This window comes from Carassius auratus, unplaced genomic scaffold (genome assembly GCF_003368295.1).
Source record: "Carassius auratus strain Wakin unplaced genomic scaffold, ASM336829v1 scaf_tig00025698, whole genome shotgun sequence".
Lineage (NCBI taxonomy): Eukaryota > Metazoa > Chordata > Actinopteri > Cypriniformes > Cyprinidae > Carassius > Carassius auratus.
In genome coordinates this window covers 20001-39136 of record NW_020525450.1, presented here as the reverse complement: position 1 = coordinate 39136, position 19136 = coordinate 20001, and the positions used below count along the sequence as shown (strand labels likewise).

Genomic DNA, 19136 nt, shown 5'->3' with positions numbered 1-19136 from the left:
TCCTTATATAATACATTTGTTTTTTCAAGCACTTCTCTTTTTATTAAAATTGCAACACCTCTTTTTTGTTGTGGGTCATTATTAAATAAAATTTCTCCATCCCACATTTTTTTCAAGCCATTAATTTTGTCATCATTCCAACATGTTTCTTGTAAACATAGTATATTGCATATCTTAGTCAAATGAATCAAATTTTCAAATTTAGTAACATTTGATAATCCTCTAGCATTAACGGATACAATACAAAATTGACTCATCACTACAAAAAAAGAAAGAATAACCAACAAACAACAAAAACAGCCCAAAACCCTTTCCATCAGTCCAGTCTACTAATAAAACACTTCACTTTTGTTCAGTCTCTCTCCCCTCTTCCTCTCTTAATTCAGTCATTTCTGCCTTTTTTTCTTTTTTTCTTTAGATTCTCTTCTTATTCTTTGTTTTTCCATCACCTTCTCAATATTAATTTGTGCTGTTGTTTTCAATCTACTTCCCCCGCTCAATATGTTTTTCTTCACACTTTCTTTCCCACCAAAAGTTTTTTCCTTAGTGTCTCTTACCTCCTCTTGGCTTGTAATGTCCTTTACTCCATCATCTCCTTCTTCTTTGTTTTCCATCTTATTCTGTTCAACTTTACCATCAAATAGTTGTAGTCCCATCGTCATTTTTGCTCTTTCTGTCGTTTTTTCTCCGCCCCGTTTTTTCTCATCTTTACTTACTCTTTCTTCGCCGCTTTGTATCTCCTTTGTCATGACACTTACTTGCTGTGGTACACCTCCTTCATCATCCTCTTCCACATTCGCTCCATCATTGTGTGAATCCATCTCCATTCCCTCATGTACTTCTTCATAATTTTCACATATGCACCTTTGTGATGCCCTCTCACAGCTTTGGCACTGCGGGGCTTTGCAGTCCCGTACATAATGCCCCTGCTCCAGGCATCCTATTTCATCTTTGCTCACTCTTTCTTCGCTTCTCTGTATATCCTTTGTTATGAAACATTCTTGTTATAGTACACCTCCTTCATCATCCTTTTCCACATTCTCCCCTTCGTTGTGTAAATCTGTCTCCATTTCCTCATGTGCTTCTTCATAATTTTCACATCTACACCTTTGTAATGCCTTCCCACAGCTTTGGCACCGCGGGGCTTTGCAGTCCCACGCATAATGCCCCTGCTCCATGCATTCTCGGCATATAAAATGAGGACAATCCTTCTTTTCGTGATCAACACTTGAACATATTCTGCAAGTTTTCACTTGGTGATCATGAATCACTCTAAAATATTTGATTCCTTTCTCCGTTTCAATCCTTGTATTATATGGAAGGGACACCACGTCCTTTGGAAATTTAACTGTGATAAATCTTGTTCCATCCGCCACCGTTGTCCCAGGGTAAAACCTCCTTCTCAGAGGTAGTATCGGTGTAACCCCCCAGCTTGTTAATTTTTGCAGTACTTCCTCATCACTTATATAATTTGGCAAATTTAGAAAAGAAACCATCCTTTCTGTTGCACAAAGCTTCCTCATTTCACACATTTGCCCATTAGTTAATATTCCATCCAATATATGTTCAAAGTCTGTTTCTTCCTCCAAAGTGAGTTCATATTCAAAATCAGTTTTTTTTCCTTAGTCCGTATAATTTGCCAATTCCAGTTTTGTCCTCTACAGCTTTAATTATCATCATAACAGTTAATTTGTCCGGATTTTTCACATTCATTGTCAGCGTTGTTTCTTTTTTGTACTCTCTCTGCTATCTCATTTTCCCTCTCAACTTATTTATCATTTCATCTTTTTGACTTTCCTCTTTTCTCTTTTCACCATTTGAATAATCCTTTGCTTTACCTTGTAGCCTCTGTTGTTGTTCAGTCCTTTCTTTCAGCATTTAAGTTCCATTTCTCTTCTTCCTCGAGACCACAGTTGCCCATGTTTCCTCTTCTTGATTTTCATTATTTTCTTTAATCATAGTTTTGAATGAACTAGTCCCTTCATCTACTTTGTTGGATTTTATCTCCAGTTCTTTTCCCAGTCCTGGTCCATTATCCATTATTTCCTTCCTTGTTTGTAGACCTCTCAAACGATATCAAAAACCAAAACCAAAAACTCAACCCCAAACAGTTAAAAAACTGCTTGGGGTTAAACCATGAAAATTACACCAAAAGTGAACTTTATAACTTTTAACTTAGCAAAAAAAATAAATAAAATAAAAAATTAACAAAAATGGCGGAGAGCCTTTCTCTCCAACAGGAGCCAAATCACTGATTGGAACGTAACAACTAGATCGGGCGTGGCCAGGTTGGTATGGCCGTAAGCGAAAATGCTGCAAAGAGAGGGCTATTTAAAGACCAGCCCATCTAATCGCCAGTACATTATATAAGAAGGAAAGAAAACCCAAAAGCTTAAAGCACCTGGTATTCCAAGGCAGTCTCTCATCCAAGTACTAACCAGACCTAAACCTGCTAAGATGCAGAGATCGGGCATTGACTAATTTTTTTTTTTTTTTTTTTTTGCAAGATTATTATATAATTCGTGAAATTTTCCAAAAAGTTTAAAGCACCTGGTATTCCCAGGCAGTCTCCCATCCATGTACTAACCAGGCCCAAACCTGCTAATATTCAGAGATCGGGCATTGACTCTATTTTTTGGTAAAATTATTATATACTAGGTGCAAAATTTCCAAAAAGCTTACAGCACCTGGTATTCCCAGGCGGTCTCCCATCCAAGTACTAACCAGGCCCAAACCTGCTTAGCTTCCGAGAGCAGACGAGATCGGGCATAGCCTTTTTTTTTTTTTTTATCTTTTTATTTAACTTTCAATTCACAGTTTTTCAATTGCATTATTCCATTCAATTTACTTACATTTCAATACATTTGTATGAATCATTTTTCAACTGGTCTACTTAATTTTGCATAATCATACAGCAATAAAAAAAGAACATAAATAAAGTACACACAAATATGTTTACATTTACTCAATTGACATCAGCCATTCTCAATCAGATTATAACTCTTTACCAATAGAAACATGTTTCTTCCCCCACCTTTTGATGTATGGACCTATCCGTAGTCAAAAAAAACTCTTTCCCCTCTTTATCGTCATACTTACAAATCAACTCTCTTTGTATCATTGACCTTAACATATCTTTTACTTTTATTTTTCTCCCTTCAAAATATTTATAGTTCCTTCTTAGAACTACTGCTAGTCTGGCATCACTCAGAACAAAATTAATTAAACAAATGTCAGTTCTTTTCCTTTTCCCAAAAGTTCCAAACAAAAAAATTTCCCCCATTCCTCCTCGGTCTCAACTTTGACACCCCAGTTTTGTCACATACCCGCTCCTGGTTCTTTTATCTGCTCAACCTGTTCTCCGTCCATCTCAGACTTCCTCTTTGCACTCAGTCGTTTAATCTTTGTTTTCAGTCCCTCTTTACATTCTCTGTCTCTCTTTTTTCCACCTCTGCTTTCTATCAGTTCTTGTGCAGTATTTTTCTTTTCCTCTTCTTTACCTCTTTCTTTCACATTACTTTCATCTGTCTCCTCCTCTTCCTCGATCTCTTCTGACTGCTCCATCTCCTCCTCCCCATCCTCTATTTCACTGTAACTTTCAGGTCTGTCTCGCCATTCCATTTTGCTTCTTCTCTCACTATCTTCAGCTCCGTCTTTCTCTCCACCGCTCACCACATCAGTTGTTCTCTCCTCTTGCTCCTCTGTCAGAACACTATTCCTCCTTTCATCATATTTTTGACTATCCACTCTCTCTCTCTCTAATCCCATCCATTCTTCACAATCTCTTGCATAATGGCCTCCACCATTGCACTTGAAGCACTTTAATTCAGGGCACTCTTTGATTATGTGCCCTGTCTTGATGCAAAGTCTACAAACACGTATTTGTCTATCATGGATGACACGAAAAAATTCGGTGCCTCTCAGAGTCTCAAATTTTGTGGAGTATGGTAGTGAACATACCTGTTCCGTGAAGCGAACTTTTAAGAAACGTGCCCCATCAACTGTATCCGTTCCAGGCCACACCCGGCGTTTGATTGGTAAAAGTGGTCGTAATCCCCACTCCTGTAGCTTGGCGAGTATCTTCTCATCCTCTAAGTACACAGGCAAATTGATAAAGGACACCACCATATCATTATTCATTATATCCCTGGCATGCACCATTACTCCTTTCACTCTCACTCCATCCATTAGTTTCCTCTTTGCCTCTTCATCTTTCATTGTGAGCTCATAGACCCTTTCACCTCTCACCCTGCAGCCAATCACTTCTCCACACTCCTTCTTTACTTCCTTCAGCAAATCCATCATTGAAATATTTTCTGTTCCAACCACTTCTACCTCCACAGTCAACTCTTTGCTGTACTTCCATTTTGATTTTCCTTGCACTCCTCTGCTATTTTCTTCTCCCTCTTCACACAAATTCCCTGTGACTTTACTTGTCTCCTGTAAATTTTGGATCTCTGCTTGTTTGACTTTACCTCTTCTTGCTCCTCCTCTTCATTCCTCCCATTGCTACTTCTTCTCATCATGGTTTGTTCTCTTTCTTTATCTGCTGCCATGCTGTGCTTCTGTAGCATGCTGCAAGGAAAAATAAGTCAAAAAAAGTCAAAAAAGTCCCCCAGACAGCATAAGCTGCCGGGGGATTTATGGAGGTCAAAACTGAATATCCAGCAACTAATGTCCCAAGCAAAAATCTGAAAGCCAAAATATTTAGAACCAAACAATTCAATTAAACAAACAGGATTGAGCCTTTCTCTCTGTGCTGCAAGACTATCACTTCCTGTTGGCTCTCTAGCGCCGCCAGGTTGGTATGGCCGTAAGAGAAGACTGCTGCAAAGAGAGGGCTATTTAAAGACCAGCCCATCTAATCGCCAGTACATTATATAAGTAGGAAAGAAAACCCAAAAGCTTAAAGCACCTGGTATTCCTAGGCAGTCTCTCATCCAAGTACTAACCAGACCTAAACCTGCTAAGATTCAGAGATCGGGCAATGAATCTATTTTTTTTTTTTTTTTTTTTTGCAAGATTATTATATAATTCGTGAAATTTTCCAAAAAGTTTAAAGCACCTGGTATTCCCAGGCAGTCTCCCATCCATGTACTAACCAGGCCCAAACCTGCTTAGCTTCCGAGAGCAGACAAGATTTTTTTGTTTGTTTTTTTTGTATTAAGAAATTTCAATCAATCAAATACAATAGATTAAGCACAATCAATAGAAAATACAGAACATCGTCTTTACACATCTCTACATTACACATCTTTCCTTTACATAGATAATTAAAAAAACTCTTCCACTTTCTGGCAACTTCCACATTAAATCATTTAAAACACAACAAACTTGTGGGGTTAAAACATCATAAAAAGAGTCTAACATATTCACACCTTTAAAGTACACATACAGTCTTTCGATATATAATTCTGTTTTTCTTTTAAACATACTCCAAACATCCAACACAATTTTTTCCTTTTTAGCCACAGTTCTTCTGTCCCATATTACAATTTTCATTAGCATTACACACAGATTAATGAAACTTTTGTTTTTACACTCTTTTCCCCAACCAAACATTACATTACATTTTCATCCCACTCCTCAGCCACATCTTTAATTAAACATTTACATTTCCTTAAAAAGTCCTCTAGCTCTCTACAATGTAAAAACATATGTAAAATCCCCTCTTCCTCTTCCTGGCACACTTTACACAGAGCATTTTCTTCCATTCCTATTTTATTTAAAATAACATCAGTAAAAACCACTTTATGCCTTATAAAATACTCCAAACATTCCTATTTTGTTTCCACACATTTCCCCGTCATGTTTCTCCATATACACTCTTTTTTTAAATCTTTGAATTTCTGCACCCAGTAACCATTTGCAATCGGCTCTTTAAAAACATCATCTCTAAAAGCACAATAAATCATTTTCACAGTACATTCCTTAAAATCATACAGTTTTTCCCCTAATTTCACATTAATACATTTCTCTTTTGGCTCTCCTTCCATACTTTCTATTCTTTTTATCCACTCTTTAGGTATTGCATTTTTAATGATTTCATATTTATTTTTTATTTCTTGTTCACTGTAATCCTCTTTTGCCTCCTCCATTGCATCTACAATAAATTGTGTCGGTAAAAACCCTTCTTTAAATTCATATAAAACATCTCTGACTCTTGTTATGCCGACTTCCATCCATTTCTTTAAAAAAATTCCTTTGTCTTGTTTTAAAATGTTTTGGTTTAAAAACAGAGGTTGATTTAAAATGTTTTCTCTCCCATGTGGATCATACTTAAGTCTATCTAAAAATTTTCCCCAGGCACTAAACATTTCCCTATAAAACTCTGGTAAGCACTCTGTCATCCATTTCTTAGTTTTCATCCATAAAATCTCATCCCCCATGTTAAAATCCCCACATTTGTTTAGAAAATATTCCATTGTCTTTTTCCATGCAGTTTTGTGACCCTCATCTAGATATTTTTTTACTATTTTAGTTCTTAAGCTATTTTTTCTCTGTTCAACGTCAATTAATCCCATCCCTCCTTTCCCTGCCTCTCCTATTAACGTACTATATGCAATTCTTGATGGTTTACTATTCCATAAAAAATCTAAAAAACATTTTTTCAACCTTTTCTCCACCCACACTGGCATAGCAGTCACATATAAAACATACCACAACTTTGACACCATTAACACATTTAAAATTAAAACCTTCCCTTTTAAACTTAAAGTCCTCAATTTCCAAAAATTTAACCTTCTTTCAATTCCTCCTAATATTTCTTCCCACATTTTTTCTTTAACATTCCTTTCGTCTTTTCCCATTAGAATACCTAAAACCCTTATTTCTTTTGTTTCTTTAAAATGAAAATAATCCGTTAAAACATTTACTCCTCCAAATCTCACATATGTTGTTTTTTCTTCATTTAACTTGCCTCCTGATCCCCTACAAAACATCTGTACTACTTCCATTACTTTATTAACAGTCTCTATATCTTTAATTATTATTGTTGTATCATCTGCATATTGAAATATTTTTTCATTTCCCCCACTTCCTTCAATGTTTATCCCTCTTATGTCTTCATCTATTTTAACAGCTAATCCCAATGGTTCTGCAACTAAAGAATATAAAAGTGCTGATAATGGGCATCCTTGTCTTATTGATCTAGTAATTTTAAAACATTCAGTTAAAAAACCATTACACTGTATTCTTGTTATTGCTCCCCTATATATAATTGTAATCCACTTGATAAAATTTTCCCCAAACCCGTACTTTCTTAAAATTCCAAAATAAATATTCATGCTCCACTCTATCAAAAGCCTTTTCGAAATCCAAACTAATAACATATCCTTTTTTGTTTTTTTCTTTCATATATCTTATCCTATCTATTATACTTAAAGTTGTGTCCTCTATATCTTTCCCTTTAACTCCATACACTTGATTGTTTTAATTATGGTTGGCATTACCTCTTTTAATCTGTTAGCTAAAACTTTTGTTAAAATTTTCAGATCTGTATTCAGCATTGTAATTGGTCTATAATTTTTTAAGTCTACTTTATCTCCTTTTCTTTTTATATCAACTTTAATAATCCCATCCCCATTCTCTGATTCATTTCCTCTTTCTTAAAAATGTCTTCATATACTTCTTTTAAAATACTGGTTAAAAAATCTTTAAAAACGATATAAAATTCACTCCCCAAACCATCTATACCTGCACTTTTATTTTTGTTTAATTCACTTATTGCTCTTTTTATCTCTTCTTCTCTTATCTCTTCATCACACTCTTTTTTGTCTACTTCTCCTACTGTTGTTTTTATTTGCTTAAGTAACTCCAATTTATCATCTTCCCTCAACCCCTCAGTACTAAACAGGTTTTCATAATATGCTTTTACTTCTTTTAATATTTCGTCATTTGTTTCCACCACTACACCATTTTTTCCTCTTATTTCTTTAATCATTCCAGCTTTCCCTCTTATTTTTTCTAGATCAAAGAAAAATTTTGTACATTTTTCACACTCCACAGTATATTTGGCTTTACTTCTTAGTCTTGCACCTTCATATTTTTTCTCTTCCATTTCTTTCAATATTCCCTCCAATTCTTTTATTTTTTGTATGTCTTTCCCATTCTCATTTAATTCCTTTTCCAATTTTTCTCTTATTTCTCTCTCCTTCTTCCTCTTACATATCTGTATTAATTTGCAATACTTTATTGTGAATTTTTAAACTAAATATTTAACATTTTCCCACCATATCCTTTTATCTTCACTGTACATTTAATTCTCCTTTTCTTTTTCAATAATTTCTTTAATACTTAACACATACTCCTCATTCTTCAAAACCTCTACATTTAAAACCCATACACCCGGCCCTCTTTTCACTGAACTCCAGTCTACTTGCATAAATATTGGTTTATGGTCACTTAAACTTGATTCTTCATATTTAATGTTACCGATTAAACCTTCAATGTTCCTTGTACATAAAATAAAATCAACCCTTGTTTTACAAATAAAATTCCCTACTAATTGCCTCGAATATTCTTTCTTTTTTTCATTTCTTTCTCTCCATACATCAATTATATTATTTTCTCCCATTAATAATTTCAGTTCTTTTCTTCCTTTATCATTTTTAAAAACCATTCCTTCACCCATTTCTAATTTACTCAAAACGGTATTAAAATCACCCATCATAATAACCTCTTTATGCTTTTTTAAAATATCTCTTAATACATTAAAATATTCCTTCTTTTCATTCTCTACAGTCGTTGCATGAATATTAACTACAATAACATTTTTCTCCTCGTACTCCATTTCAACCGCAATACATTTCCCATCTATGTCATTATATATTGTTTTACATGATACCCCACAGTTTTCTTTTATTAAAATTGCAACTCCTCTTCCCAGCCTCCCATCACCATTGTTATAAAAAATCTCTCCACTCCACCTTTTCCTTATTTCAGTCATGTACTCTTCCCTCCAGTTAGTTTCTTGTAATAAAATCACATCCTCTCTTTTACACATTTCTTTAACCTTTTCAAATTTACCCATGTCCATTAGTCCCCTTACATTAAAAGTAACACAACTTAAAACCATTAAAAGAAATAAAAATAAATACCTAAAAAACATTATTCTTTATCTTCTCCCTCCAGCACTCTTAACACTTCATATCTGTTTACACTTTTTACTCGGCCCCTTGTCATTCATTTTTTTCTTACATTTTCCACATTTGGTTTTACCTTTAATGTTCTCCTTCTACTTTGTCCTCTTTCCCCTCTGTCTTTTCCCATGTTGTCCATCCTTGTTTCTTCTTCGCTGCCCATTTCTTTGTTTTTATCATGCATTCCTTGTCCATCACTCTCCACATTATCCAAAAGATTTTTAAAACTGTCCGATATTTCCATTTCTGTCCACTGAGTATTCTGTTCTACTGTTTGTTCCTCATCCATATCATTACTTTTTCCTTCTTCTTCTTTCTCTTGGTTGTCTGTTCCTCCTTCTGTTTCCTTCTGTGGTAATCCTTCATCCCCTTGTCCTTCATCAATATCTCCTTCCTCTTCAGTGTTTCCTTCATGCACCTGTCCGTCCACCTGATGCTCCAGACCTCCTTCCTCTCCCTCCATCCAACACTCACACTTATTTAAAATCTTTTGACACTCCGGGCATCTGACCGCGTTGCAATCCCTTGCAAAATGTCCCCTTTCCTCGCACTTGTGACACTTAAATTCAGGGCATTCCTTAAGCAGATGATCTGGGCTCATGCACAGCTTACAGGTCTTCACCTGGTGGCTGTGCATCACCCTAAAGTACTGCGGCCCTTCTGCTGTTTCCAGCTTTGTGCTGTAGGGCAATGATGCCACCTCCTTGGGGAATCGCACTTTTAAAAACCTTGTTCCATCCTCTATTTCAGTGCCCGGGTAGCATCTTCTTTTTAATTTTGATATGGGATTAACTCCCCATCCCTCCAATTTTCTAAAAATGTCTTTATCATCAAGGTAGACGGGCAGGTGCATGAAGGAAACAACATAATCTCTATTTTGCAGTTTCTTTATTTCACAGTTCACTCCTTTAATTAACAATCCCTCAGTCAGTTCATCACATGTTTCTTCTCTTTCCATTGTCAGTTCATATTCCTTTCCTTGTCTTGGCCTTAGTGCTAAGATTTTCCCATATCCACATTTGTCCGTCACCGCTTTAATAATATCCACAGCTCTCACCTCATTTACGTTCTCCACATTCACAATCACAGTTGCCTCCTTTAAGTATTTCCTTTCACCAAATTTATCTCTTGCATCTTGTTTTTACCGTGTCCTGCTCGTTGTCGATACTCCAGTCCAGGGTCGTTTGCCATGCGTCTCTCTCCAGCCAGTCCAGTGTCGTTTTCCTTACGTGTCTGTCCAGCCAATCCAGTGTCATTTGCCATGCGTGTCTCTCCAGCCAGTCCAGTGTCGTTTGCCTTACGTGTCTCTCCAACCAATCCAGTGTCGTTTGCCATGAGTGTCTCTCCAGTCAGTCCAGTGTCGTTTGCCAATAATCCATCCATTGTAAAACAAAAACACAAACAAAAAATTAACCACCCTCCAGCCAGCAAGATGCTGCTGTTAGGTGGTTTAAAACTGAAAAACCTCACAAAAAATAAACTAAAAGTCCAAAAACAACTCACAAAACAAACACTAACAGAAAAATCAAAATGGAGGAGAGCCTTCCTCTCCAAACTGCAGCCAACACTTCCTGTAGCTCTCTAGCGCCCTCAGGTTGGTATGGCCGTAAGCGAAGACTGCTGCAAAGAGAGGGCTATTTAAAGACCAGCCCATCTAATCGCCAGTACATTATATAAGTAGGAAAGAAAACCCAGAAGCTTAAAGCACCTGGTATTCCTAGGCAGTCTCTCATCCAAGTACTATCCAGACCTAAACCTGCTAAGATTCAGAGATCGGGCATTGACTCTTTTTTTTTTCTTTTTTTTTTTGCAAGATTATTATATAAATCGTGAAATTTTCCAAAAAATTTAGAGCACCTGGTATTCCCAGGCAGTCTCCCATCCATGTACTAACCAGGCCCAAACCTGCTAAGATTTAGAGATCGGGCATTGACTCTATTTTTTGGCAAAATTATTATATACTAAGTGAAAAGTTTCCAAAAAGCTTACAGCACCTGGTATTCCCAGGCTGTCTCCCATCCAAGTACTAACCAGGCCCAAACCTGCTTAGCTTCCGAGAGCAGACGAGATCGGACATAGCCTTTTTTTTTTTTTTTTTTTATTAAGAAATTTCAATCAATAAAATACAATAGATTAAACACAATCAATAGAAATTACATAACATTGACTTTACACATCTTTCCTTTACATAGATAATTTAAAAAACTCTTCCACTTTCTGGCAAACTCCACATTAAATTATTTAAAACACAACAGACTTTTGGGGTAAAAACATCATAAAAAGTGTCTAACATATTTACACCTTTAAAGTAAACATACAGTCTTTCAATATATAATTCTGTTTTTCTTTTAAACACACTCCAAACATCCAACACAATTTTTTCCTTTTTAGCCAAAGTTCTTCTGTCCCATATTGCACTTTTCATTAGCATTACACACAGATTAATGAAACTTTTGTTTTTACACTTTTTTTCCCAACCAAACATGACAACTCTGTTCCATTCCATTATATTTTCATCCCACTCCTCAGTCACATCTTTAATTAAACATTTACATTTCCTTAAAAAGTCCTCCAACTCTCTATAATGTAAAAACATATGTAAAATCCCCTCTTCCTCTTCCTGGCACACTTTACACAGAGCATTTTCTTCCATTCCTATTTTATTTAAAATTACATCAGTAAAAACCACTTTATGCCTTATAAAATACTCCAAACATTCCAATTTAGTTTCCACACATTTCCCCGTCATGTTTCTCCATATACACTCTTTTTTTAAATCTTTGAATTTCTGCACCCAGTATCCATTTACAATCGGCTCTTTAAAAACATCATCTCTAAAAGCACAATAAATCATTTTCACAGTACATTCCTTAAAATCATACATTTTTTCCCCAAATTTCACATGAATACATTTCTCTTTTGGCTCTCCTTCCATACTTTCTATTCTTTTTATCCACTCTTTAGGTATTGCATTTTTAATGATTTCATATTTATTTTTTATTTCTTGTTCACTGTAATCCTCTTTTGCCTCCTCCATTGCATCTACAATAAATTGTGTCGGTAAAAACCCTTCTTTAAATTCATACAAAACATCTCTCACTCTTGTTATCCCCACATCCATCCATTTCTTTAAAAACAATTCTTTGTCTTGTTTTAAAATGTTTTTGTTTAAAAACAGAGGTTGATTTAAAATGTTTTCTCTCCCATGTGGATCATACACAACTTTGTCTAAAAATTTCCCCCATGCACTAAACATTTCCCTATAAAACTCTGGTAAGCACTCTGTCATCCAATTCTTTGTTTTCATCCATAAAATTCCATCCCCCATGTTAAAATCCCCACATTTGTTTAAAAAAATATTCCATTGTCTTTTTCCATGCTGTTTTGTGACCATCATCTAGATATTTTTTTACTATTTTAATTCTTAAGCTATTTTTTCTCTGTTCGACATCAATTAATCCCATCCCTCCTTTCCCTGCTTCTCCTATTAATGTACTATATGCAATTCTTGACGGTTTACTATTCCATAAAAAATCTAAAAAACATTTTTTCAACCTTTTCTCCACCCACATTGGCATAGCAGTCACATATAAAACATACCACAACTTTGACACCATTAAAACATTTAAAATTAAAACCTTCCCTTTTACACTTAAAGTCCTCAATTTCCAAAAATTTAACCTTTTTTCAATTCCTTCTACTATTTCTTCCCACATTTTTTCTTTAACATTCCTTTCGTCTTTTCCCATTAGAACACCTAAAATCCTTATTTCTTTTGTTTCTTTAAAATGAAAATGATCCGTTAAAACATTTACTCCTCCAAATCTCACATACGTTGTTTTTTCTTCATTTAACTTGCCTCCTGATCCCCTACAAAACATCTGTACTACTTCCATTACTTTATTAACACTCTCTATATCTTTAACTATTATTGTTGTATAATCTGCATATTGAAATATTTTTTCATTTCCCCCACTTCCTTCAATGTTTATCCCTCTTATGTCTTCATCTATTTTAACAGCTAATCCCAATGGTTCTGCAACTAAAGAATATAAAAGCGCTGATAATGGACATCCTTGTCTTATTGATCTAGTAATTTTAAAACATTCTGTTAAAAAACCATTACACTGTATTCTTGTTATTGCTCCCCTATATAAAATTGTAATCCACTTGACAAAATTTTCCCCAAACCCGTACCTTCTTAAAATTCCAAATAAATATTCATGCTCCACTCTATCAAAGGCCTTTTCGAAATCCAAACTAATAACATATCCTTTTTTATTTTTTTCTTTCATATATCTTATTTTATCAATTATACTTCGAGTTGTGTCTGTTATATCTTTCCCTTTAACTCCATACACTTGATTTGTTTCAATTATAGTTGGCATTACTTCTTTCAATCTATTGGCTAAAACTTTTGTTAAAATTTTCAGATCTGTATTCAGCATTGTAATTGGTCTATAATTTTTTAGGTCTACTTTATCTCCTTTTCTTTTATATATCAACTTTATTAATCCCATCCCCATTCTCTGATTCATTTCCTCTTTTTTAAAAATATCTTCATATACTTCTTTTAAAATATTGGTTAAAAAATCTTTAAAAACGATATAAAATTCACTCCCCAAACCATCTATACCTGGACTTTTATTTTTGTTTAATTCACTTATTGCTCTTTTTATCTCTTCTTCTCTTATCTCTTCATCACACTCTTTTTTGTCTACTTCTCCTACTGTTATTTTTATTTGATTTAGTAACTCCAATTTCTCTTCTTCCCTCAACCCCTCAGTACTAAACAGGTTTTCATAATATGCTTTTACTTCTTTTAATATTTCCTCATTTGTTTCCACCACTACACCATTTTTTCCTCTTATTTCTTTAATCATTCCAGCTTTCCCTCTTATTTTTTCTAGATCAAAGAAAAACTTTGTACATTTTTCACCCTCCACAGTATATTTAGCTTTACTTCTTAGTCTTGCACCTTCATATTTTTTCTCTTCCATTTCTTTCAATATTCCCTCCAATTCTTTTATTTTTTGTATATCTTTCCCATTGTCATTTAATTCCTTTTCCAATTTTTCTCTTATTTCTCTCTCCTTCTTCCTCTTACATATCTGTATTAATTTGCAATATTTTATTGTGAACTTTTTAACTAAATATTTAACATTTTCCCACCATATCCTTTTATCTTCACTGTACATTTCATTCTCCTTTTCTTTTTCAATAATTTCTTTAATACTTAAAACATACTCCTCATTCTTCAAAATCTCTACTTTTAAAATCCATACACCCGGCCCTCTTTTCACTGAACTCCAGTCTACTTGCATAAAAATTGGTTTATGGTCACTTAAGCTTGATTCTTCATATTTAATGTTACCGATAAATCCTTCAATGTTCCTTGTACACAAAATAAAATCAATCCTTGTCTTACACATAAAATTCCCTACTAATTGCCTCCTTGAATATTCTTTCTTTTTTTCATTTCTTTCTCTCCATACATCAATCATATTATTTTCTTCCATTAATAATTTCAGTTCTTTTCTTCCTTTATCATTTTTAAAAACCATTCCCTCACCAATTTCTAATTTACTGAAAACGGTATTAAAATCACCCATCATAATAACTTCTTTATGCTTTTTTAAAAAATCTCTTAATACATTAAAATATTCCTTCTTTTCATTCTCTACAGTCGGTGCATGAATATTAACTACAATAACTTTTTTCTCCTCATACTCCATTTCAACCGCAATACATTTCCCATCTACATCATTATATATTGTTTTACATGATACCCCACAGTTTTCTTTTATTAACCCCTTTGCGTGCAAACATCGCTGACGGCCCCAGTTTATTATTGTTTCACTTTCACAGCACATTAAACATCACTGTCTTACTTCATCTGGACAAACTATGCATCAATTGAAAGTTTAAAGACTCTAGCTTCGATATTTGACCAATATTTTGATAAAACATTGTTGCAGTGACAGATATTTAGTGATTTATGTCAGGAGTGCAAAATAATAAATCCGTATTATGCCACATTTTGAATAGAAATTCACCTCTCAGTCATATTCAGTCATGTCAAGAGCGGTTTATTTGTGTTCACATAGACTCACTGAACAGCGTCAATAAGGATTTACAGACCAAAGATGCATATCTGCGGAGATATATGGATATATTTACTGATGTTTACTTCATATTTCTTCAGACAGAATCGTCATTTCTATTAATTTTCCACGGATTTACGCGATCAGATGATAAACAGCCTCTCCCAGCGATCTGTGTATGTGTTTGCTGTGCCGGCAGCTCGTGCTGTGTGTGACTCAGACTCTGATTGGGCCTTCCCAAAAGTCAATCTGAGAGTGTAATATCTGGACACCGCCACATCGTGTCACATGCTTCCTGCACACTTCCTGGTAGTTATCTGGCCAAAACAACACTGAAAAACCTCTGTACACACAAAATATCCGAACAATAAACCCGCGATTACGATAGTAAAGCTTGGTATGAGAATTTCTTGAGATCTGGGGCGTTTTTATAAAAAAAATCGAAAATGTACATCGGAAATGCTAACTTGTGCAGCGATAAAAAAGGCTACAAATAACATATTTTGACAACAGTAAACGACCAAATTCCACCCCTGATCGCTAAAGGAAATTATTATAAACACTCGATCGGGGTTTAAAGTGAGTTTTTAGTAAAAGTGTACTAATAATTTCATAAATTGTCAGATGTAGCTTGATGCTAACGTTAGCACCAATGCTACTAATAGCAGGTGCTTTTCTTCTTCATAATGCATTTTTGTCTCAATAATTCACGTAAGGTCGTAAGAAAACGTTTTGTTGTATTTTTATAGTAAGACTTTTGATAAATAAGGGCTAAATGCAAACAGAGACTGAAGTGAGATTGCTGCTTTGTGTCTTTGTAAAGCCTGAAAAACCACAATCAAGGCTAATAAAGGTGGAATAAAAACAAAAGAATAATGATAAAAGAATAATGCGGATAATGTGTCATACCTGGCGGAGGTGTGAAAGACTCGTTTGGTGAGAACAATGGAATAACAGATAGGGATTAATCGGGCAGTTTTCACAGCCAAACAAACACAAAATACACAGGAGAGTTTACATGTGAGATCTCACAGAGATGACAAGGGCCATAAATCAATCTGATTAGCCTTCTCTAAAAACACACATGAAATGGCCTTAGAAAATATTTCATAAAATTCACCGTTTTACAGATTCGATTATGAAATTTTTTATGAAGGTTTGGAAGACTTGTGGCCTTAGCTACACTGTGTTTTCAAACTCATATCCTACATCAACAATTTTTTAAATACATTTAAAACATATGTTTTTTATATTTTTATTTTTGTTTTTATGTTTGAGCTTATATATCTCTATTATCATAACAGTCTGAGTGATTCTGATTCCTGAACAGTAAACTTTAAAGTGTCAGCTTTGTGAACAAAGTTTGATTATATATCTAGTCAGAAAGAATCATGAACAGAAACCTTTTTATTTTGGGTATGTAATTTCGGTCTCCATGCCAAAAAAGGGGGGTTACTAGTAAGGGGTTAAAATAGCAACTCCTCTTCCCAGCCTCCCATCACCATTGTTATAAAAAATCTCTCCGCTCCACCTTTTCCTTATTTCAGTCATGTACTCTTCTCTCCAGTTAGTTTCTTGTAATAAAATCACATCCTCTCCTTTACACATTTCTTTGACTTTTTCAAATTTTCCTACATTTGAAAGCCCTCTAGCATTAAAAGTAACAATTCTTAAAAGCATAAAACATATAAAAACATGCATAAAACCCATAAACTCAGTCCATCCCCTCCAAACCCTTTAGCAGCTCATACTTATTAGCACACTCAATACCATCTTCTTTAAGCACTCTTTTTCTTGCATTATCTAGATTGGGCATTACCTTTACAGATCTTCTTCTTTTTGATGATTTCCCCTTTGTCTCCTCATTTTCTTGTCCTTGTTCACACTCTTTTGTAGCATCATTCATTTCTACTGTGTCCATCTCCTTTTGCACACTGTCCGTCACATCCATCGGTGTACATAAAATTCCCTCCTGTTGTGCATCCCTCAATACTTTATTCCTTTCATCATCCAGTTCCATAGTACCCAAAGCATTTTGCAAGCTGTCAGTCAAATCCATCTGTGACCAAATTCCCCCATCCTGTTGTGTTTGTATAATCGGTTCGGTACACTCTCTGTTGTTCTATATCCTTATTTAATTCCAGTCCTTCACCTCGTACTGTTTCTCCATCAACTCGCTGTTCGTTGTCTCTTTCATGAACCTGCCCGCCCACCTGCTGCTCCTCCTCCTCCTCCTCACCCTGCATCCAACACTCACACTTATTTAAAACCAAATTGCAATCCGGGCACGTCACAGCATTGCAATTTCTCGCGAAATGGCCTCTCTCCTCGCATTTATGGCACGTGAACTCCGGGCAGTCCTTCACCACATGGTCTGGGCTCATGCACAGCCGACAAGTCTTAACCTGATGACTGTGCATCACCCGAAAATATTGTGGTCCCTCTGCCGTTTCTATTTTTGTGCTGTAAGGGAGGGAGGCCACCTCCTTCGGGAACCGCGCCTTTACGTATCTCGTCCCATCCTCAATGCTGGTGCCCGGATAAACACGCCGCTTTATTTTTGAAATTGGGGAAACCCCCCAAAGCTCCAGTTTATTTAAAATCTCTTCATCAGCAAGGTAGACGGGCAGATGCATGAAAGAGACAACATAGTCTCTGTTTTGAAGTTTTTTTATCTCACAGTTCGCTCCATTTATTACCAATCCCTCAGTCAGTTTATCACAAGTTTCTTCTTTTTCCATTGTCAGCTCGTATTCTTTTCCTTGTCTTGGCCTTAGTGCCAAGATTTCCCCATATCCACATTTCTCCGTCACCGCTTTAATAATATCAACAGCCTTCACCTCACTAACATTTTCCACATTCACAATCACTGTTGCCTCCTTTAAGTATTTCCTTTTACCAAGTAGATCTCTTAAATCTTGATTTTTACCATGTCCTGCTCGTTGTCGATTCTCCAGTCCAGTGTGGTTTGCCATGCGTCTCTCTCCAGCCAGTCCAGTGTGGTTTGCCATGCGTCTCTCTCCAGCCAGTCCAGTGTGGTTTGCCATGCGTCTCTCTCCAGCCAGTCCAGTGTCGTTTGCCATGCGTCTCTCTCCAGCCAGTCCAGTGTCGTTTGCCATGCGTCTCTCTCCAGCCAGTCCAGTGTCGTTTGCCATGCGTGTCTCTCCAGCCATTCCAGTGTCGTTTGCCAATAATCCGTCCATTGTACAAAACACAAACAAAAAATTAACCACCCTCCAGCCAGCAAGATGCCGCTGTTAGGTGGTTTAAAACTGAAAAACCACACAAAAAATAAACTAAAGTCCAAAAACAACTCTCAAAACAAACACTAACAGAAAAAACAAAATGGAGGAGAGCCTTCCTCTCCAAACTGCAGCCAACACTTCCTGTAGCTCTCTAGCGCCCTCAGGTTGGTATGGCCGTAAGCCCAAAAGCTTACAGCACCTGGAATTCCCAGGCGGTCTCCCATCCCAGTACTAACCAGGCCCAAACCTGCTTAGCTTCCGAGAGCAGACGAGATCGGACATAGCCAGGTTGGTATGGCCGTAAGCGAAGACTGCTGCAAAGAGAGGGCTATTTAAAGAGCAGCCCATCTAATCGCCAGTACATTATATAAGTAGGAAAGAAAACCCAAAAGCTTAAAGCACCTGGTATTCCTAGGCAGTCTCTCATCCAAGTACTAACCAGATCTAAACCTGCTAAGATTCAGAGATCGGGCATTGACTCTATTTTTTGGCAAAATTATTATATACTAAGTGAAACGTTTCCAAAAAGCTTACAGCACCTGGTATTCCTAGGCAGTCTCTCATCCAAGTACTAACCAGACCTAAACCTGCTAAGATTCAGAGATCGGGCATTGAATCTATTTTTTAGCAAAATTATTATATACTAA

General features: G+C 35.7%; 1 protein-coding gene and 1 non-coding gene across 2 annotated transcripts; both read right to left on the bottom strand.

Annotated features, from left to right (window-relative positions):
* Positions 1–4417: 4417 nt before the first annotated feature.
* LOC113078430 (uncharacterized) lies at positions 4418–10519 on the bottom strand. Its single transcript, XM_026250757.1, has 2 exons — positions 9220–10519; positions 4418–4575 (listed from the first exon to the last, which is right to left on the bottom strand). The coding sequence occupies exons 1-2, from the start codon at positions 10096–10098 to the stop codon at positions 4543–4545; spliced, it is 912 nt and encodes a 303-aa protein (XP_026106542.1). The 5' UTR covers positions 10099–10519; the 3' UTR covers positions 4418–4542.
* An 8157-nt stretch (positions 10520–18676) lies between these two features.
* On the bottom strand, positions 18677–18795 carry LOC113078445 (5S ribosomal RNA). Its single transcript, XR_003281516.1, has one exon. It is a non-coding gene; the product is annotated as a 5S ribosomal RNA (ribosomal RNA).
* Between the last annotated feature and the right edge of the window lie 341 nt (positions 18796–19136).

Coding starts and splice junctions, on each gene's coding strand:
- LOC113078430 (XM_026250757.1), bottom strand. CDS start 10,098: ATGGAAAGAGAAGAAACATGTGATGAACTGACTGAGGGATTGTTAATT. Junction 4,576..9,219: donor GTAGAAGGAGAACATTAAAG/GTAAAACCAAAT, acceptor TTTTCCTTGCAG/CATGCTACAGAAGCACAGCA.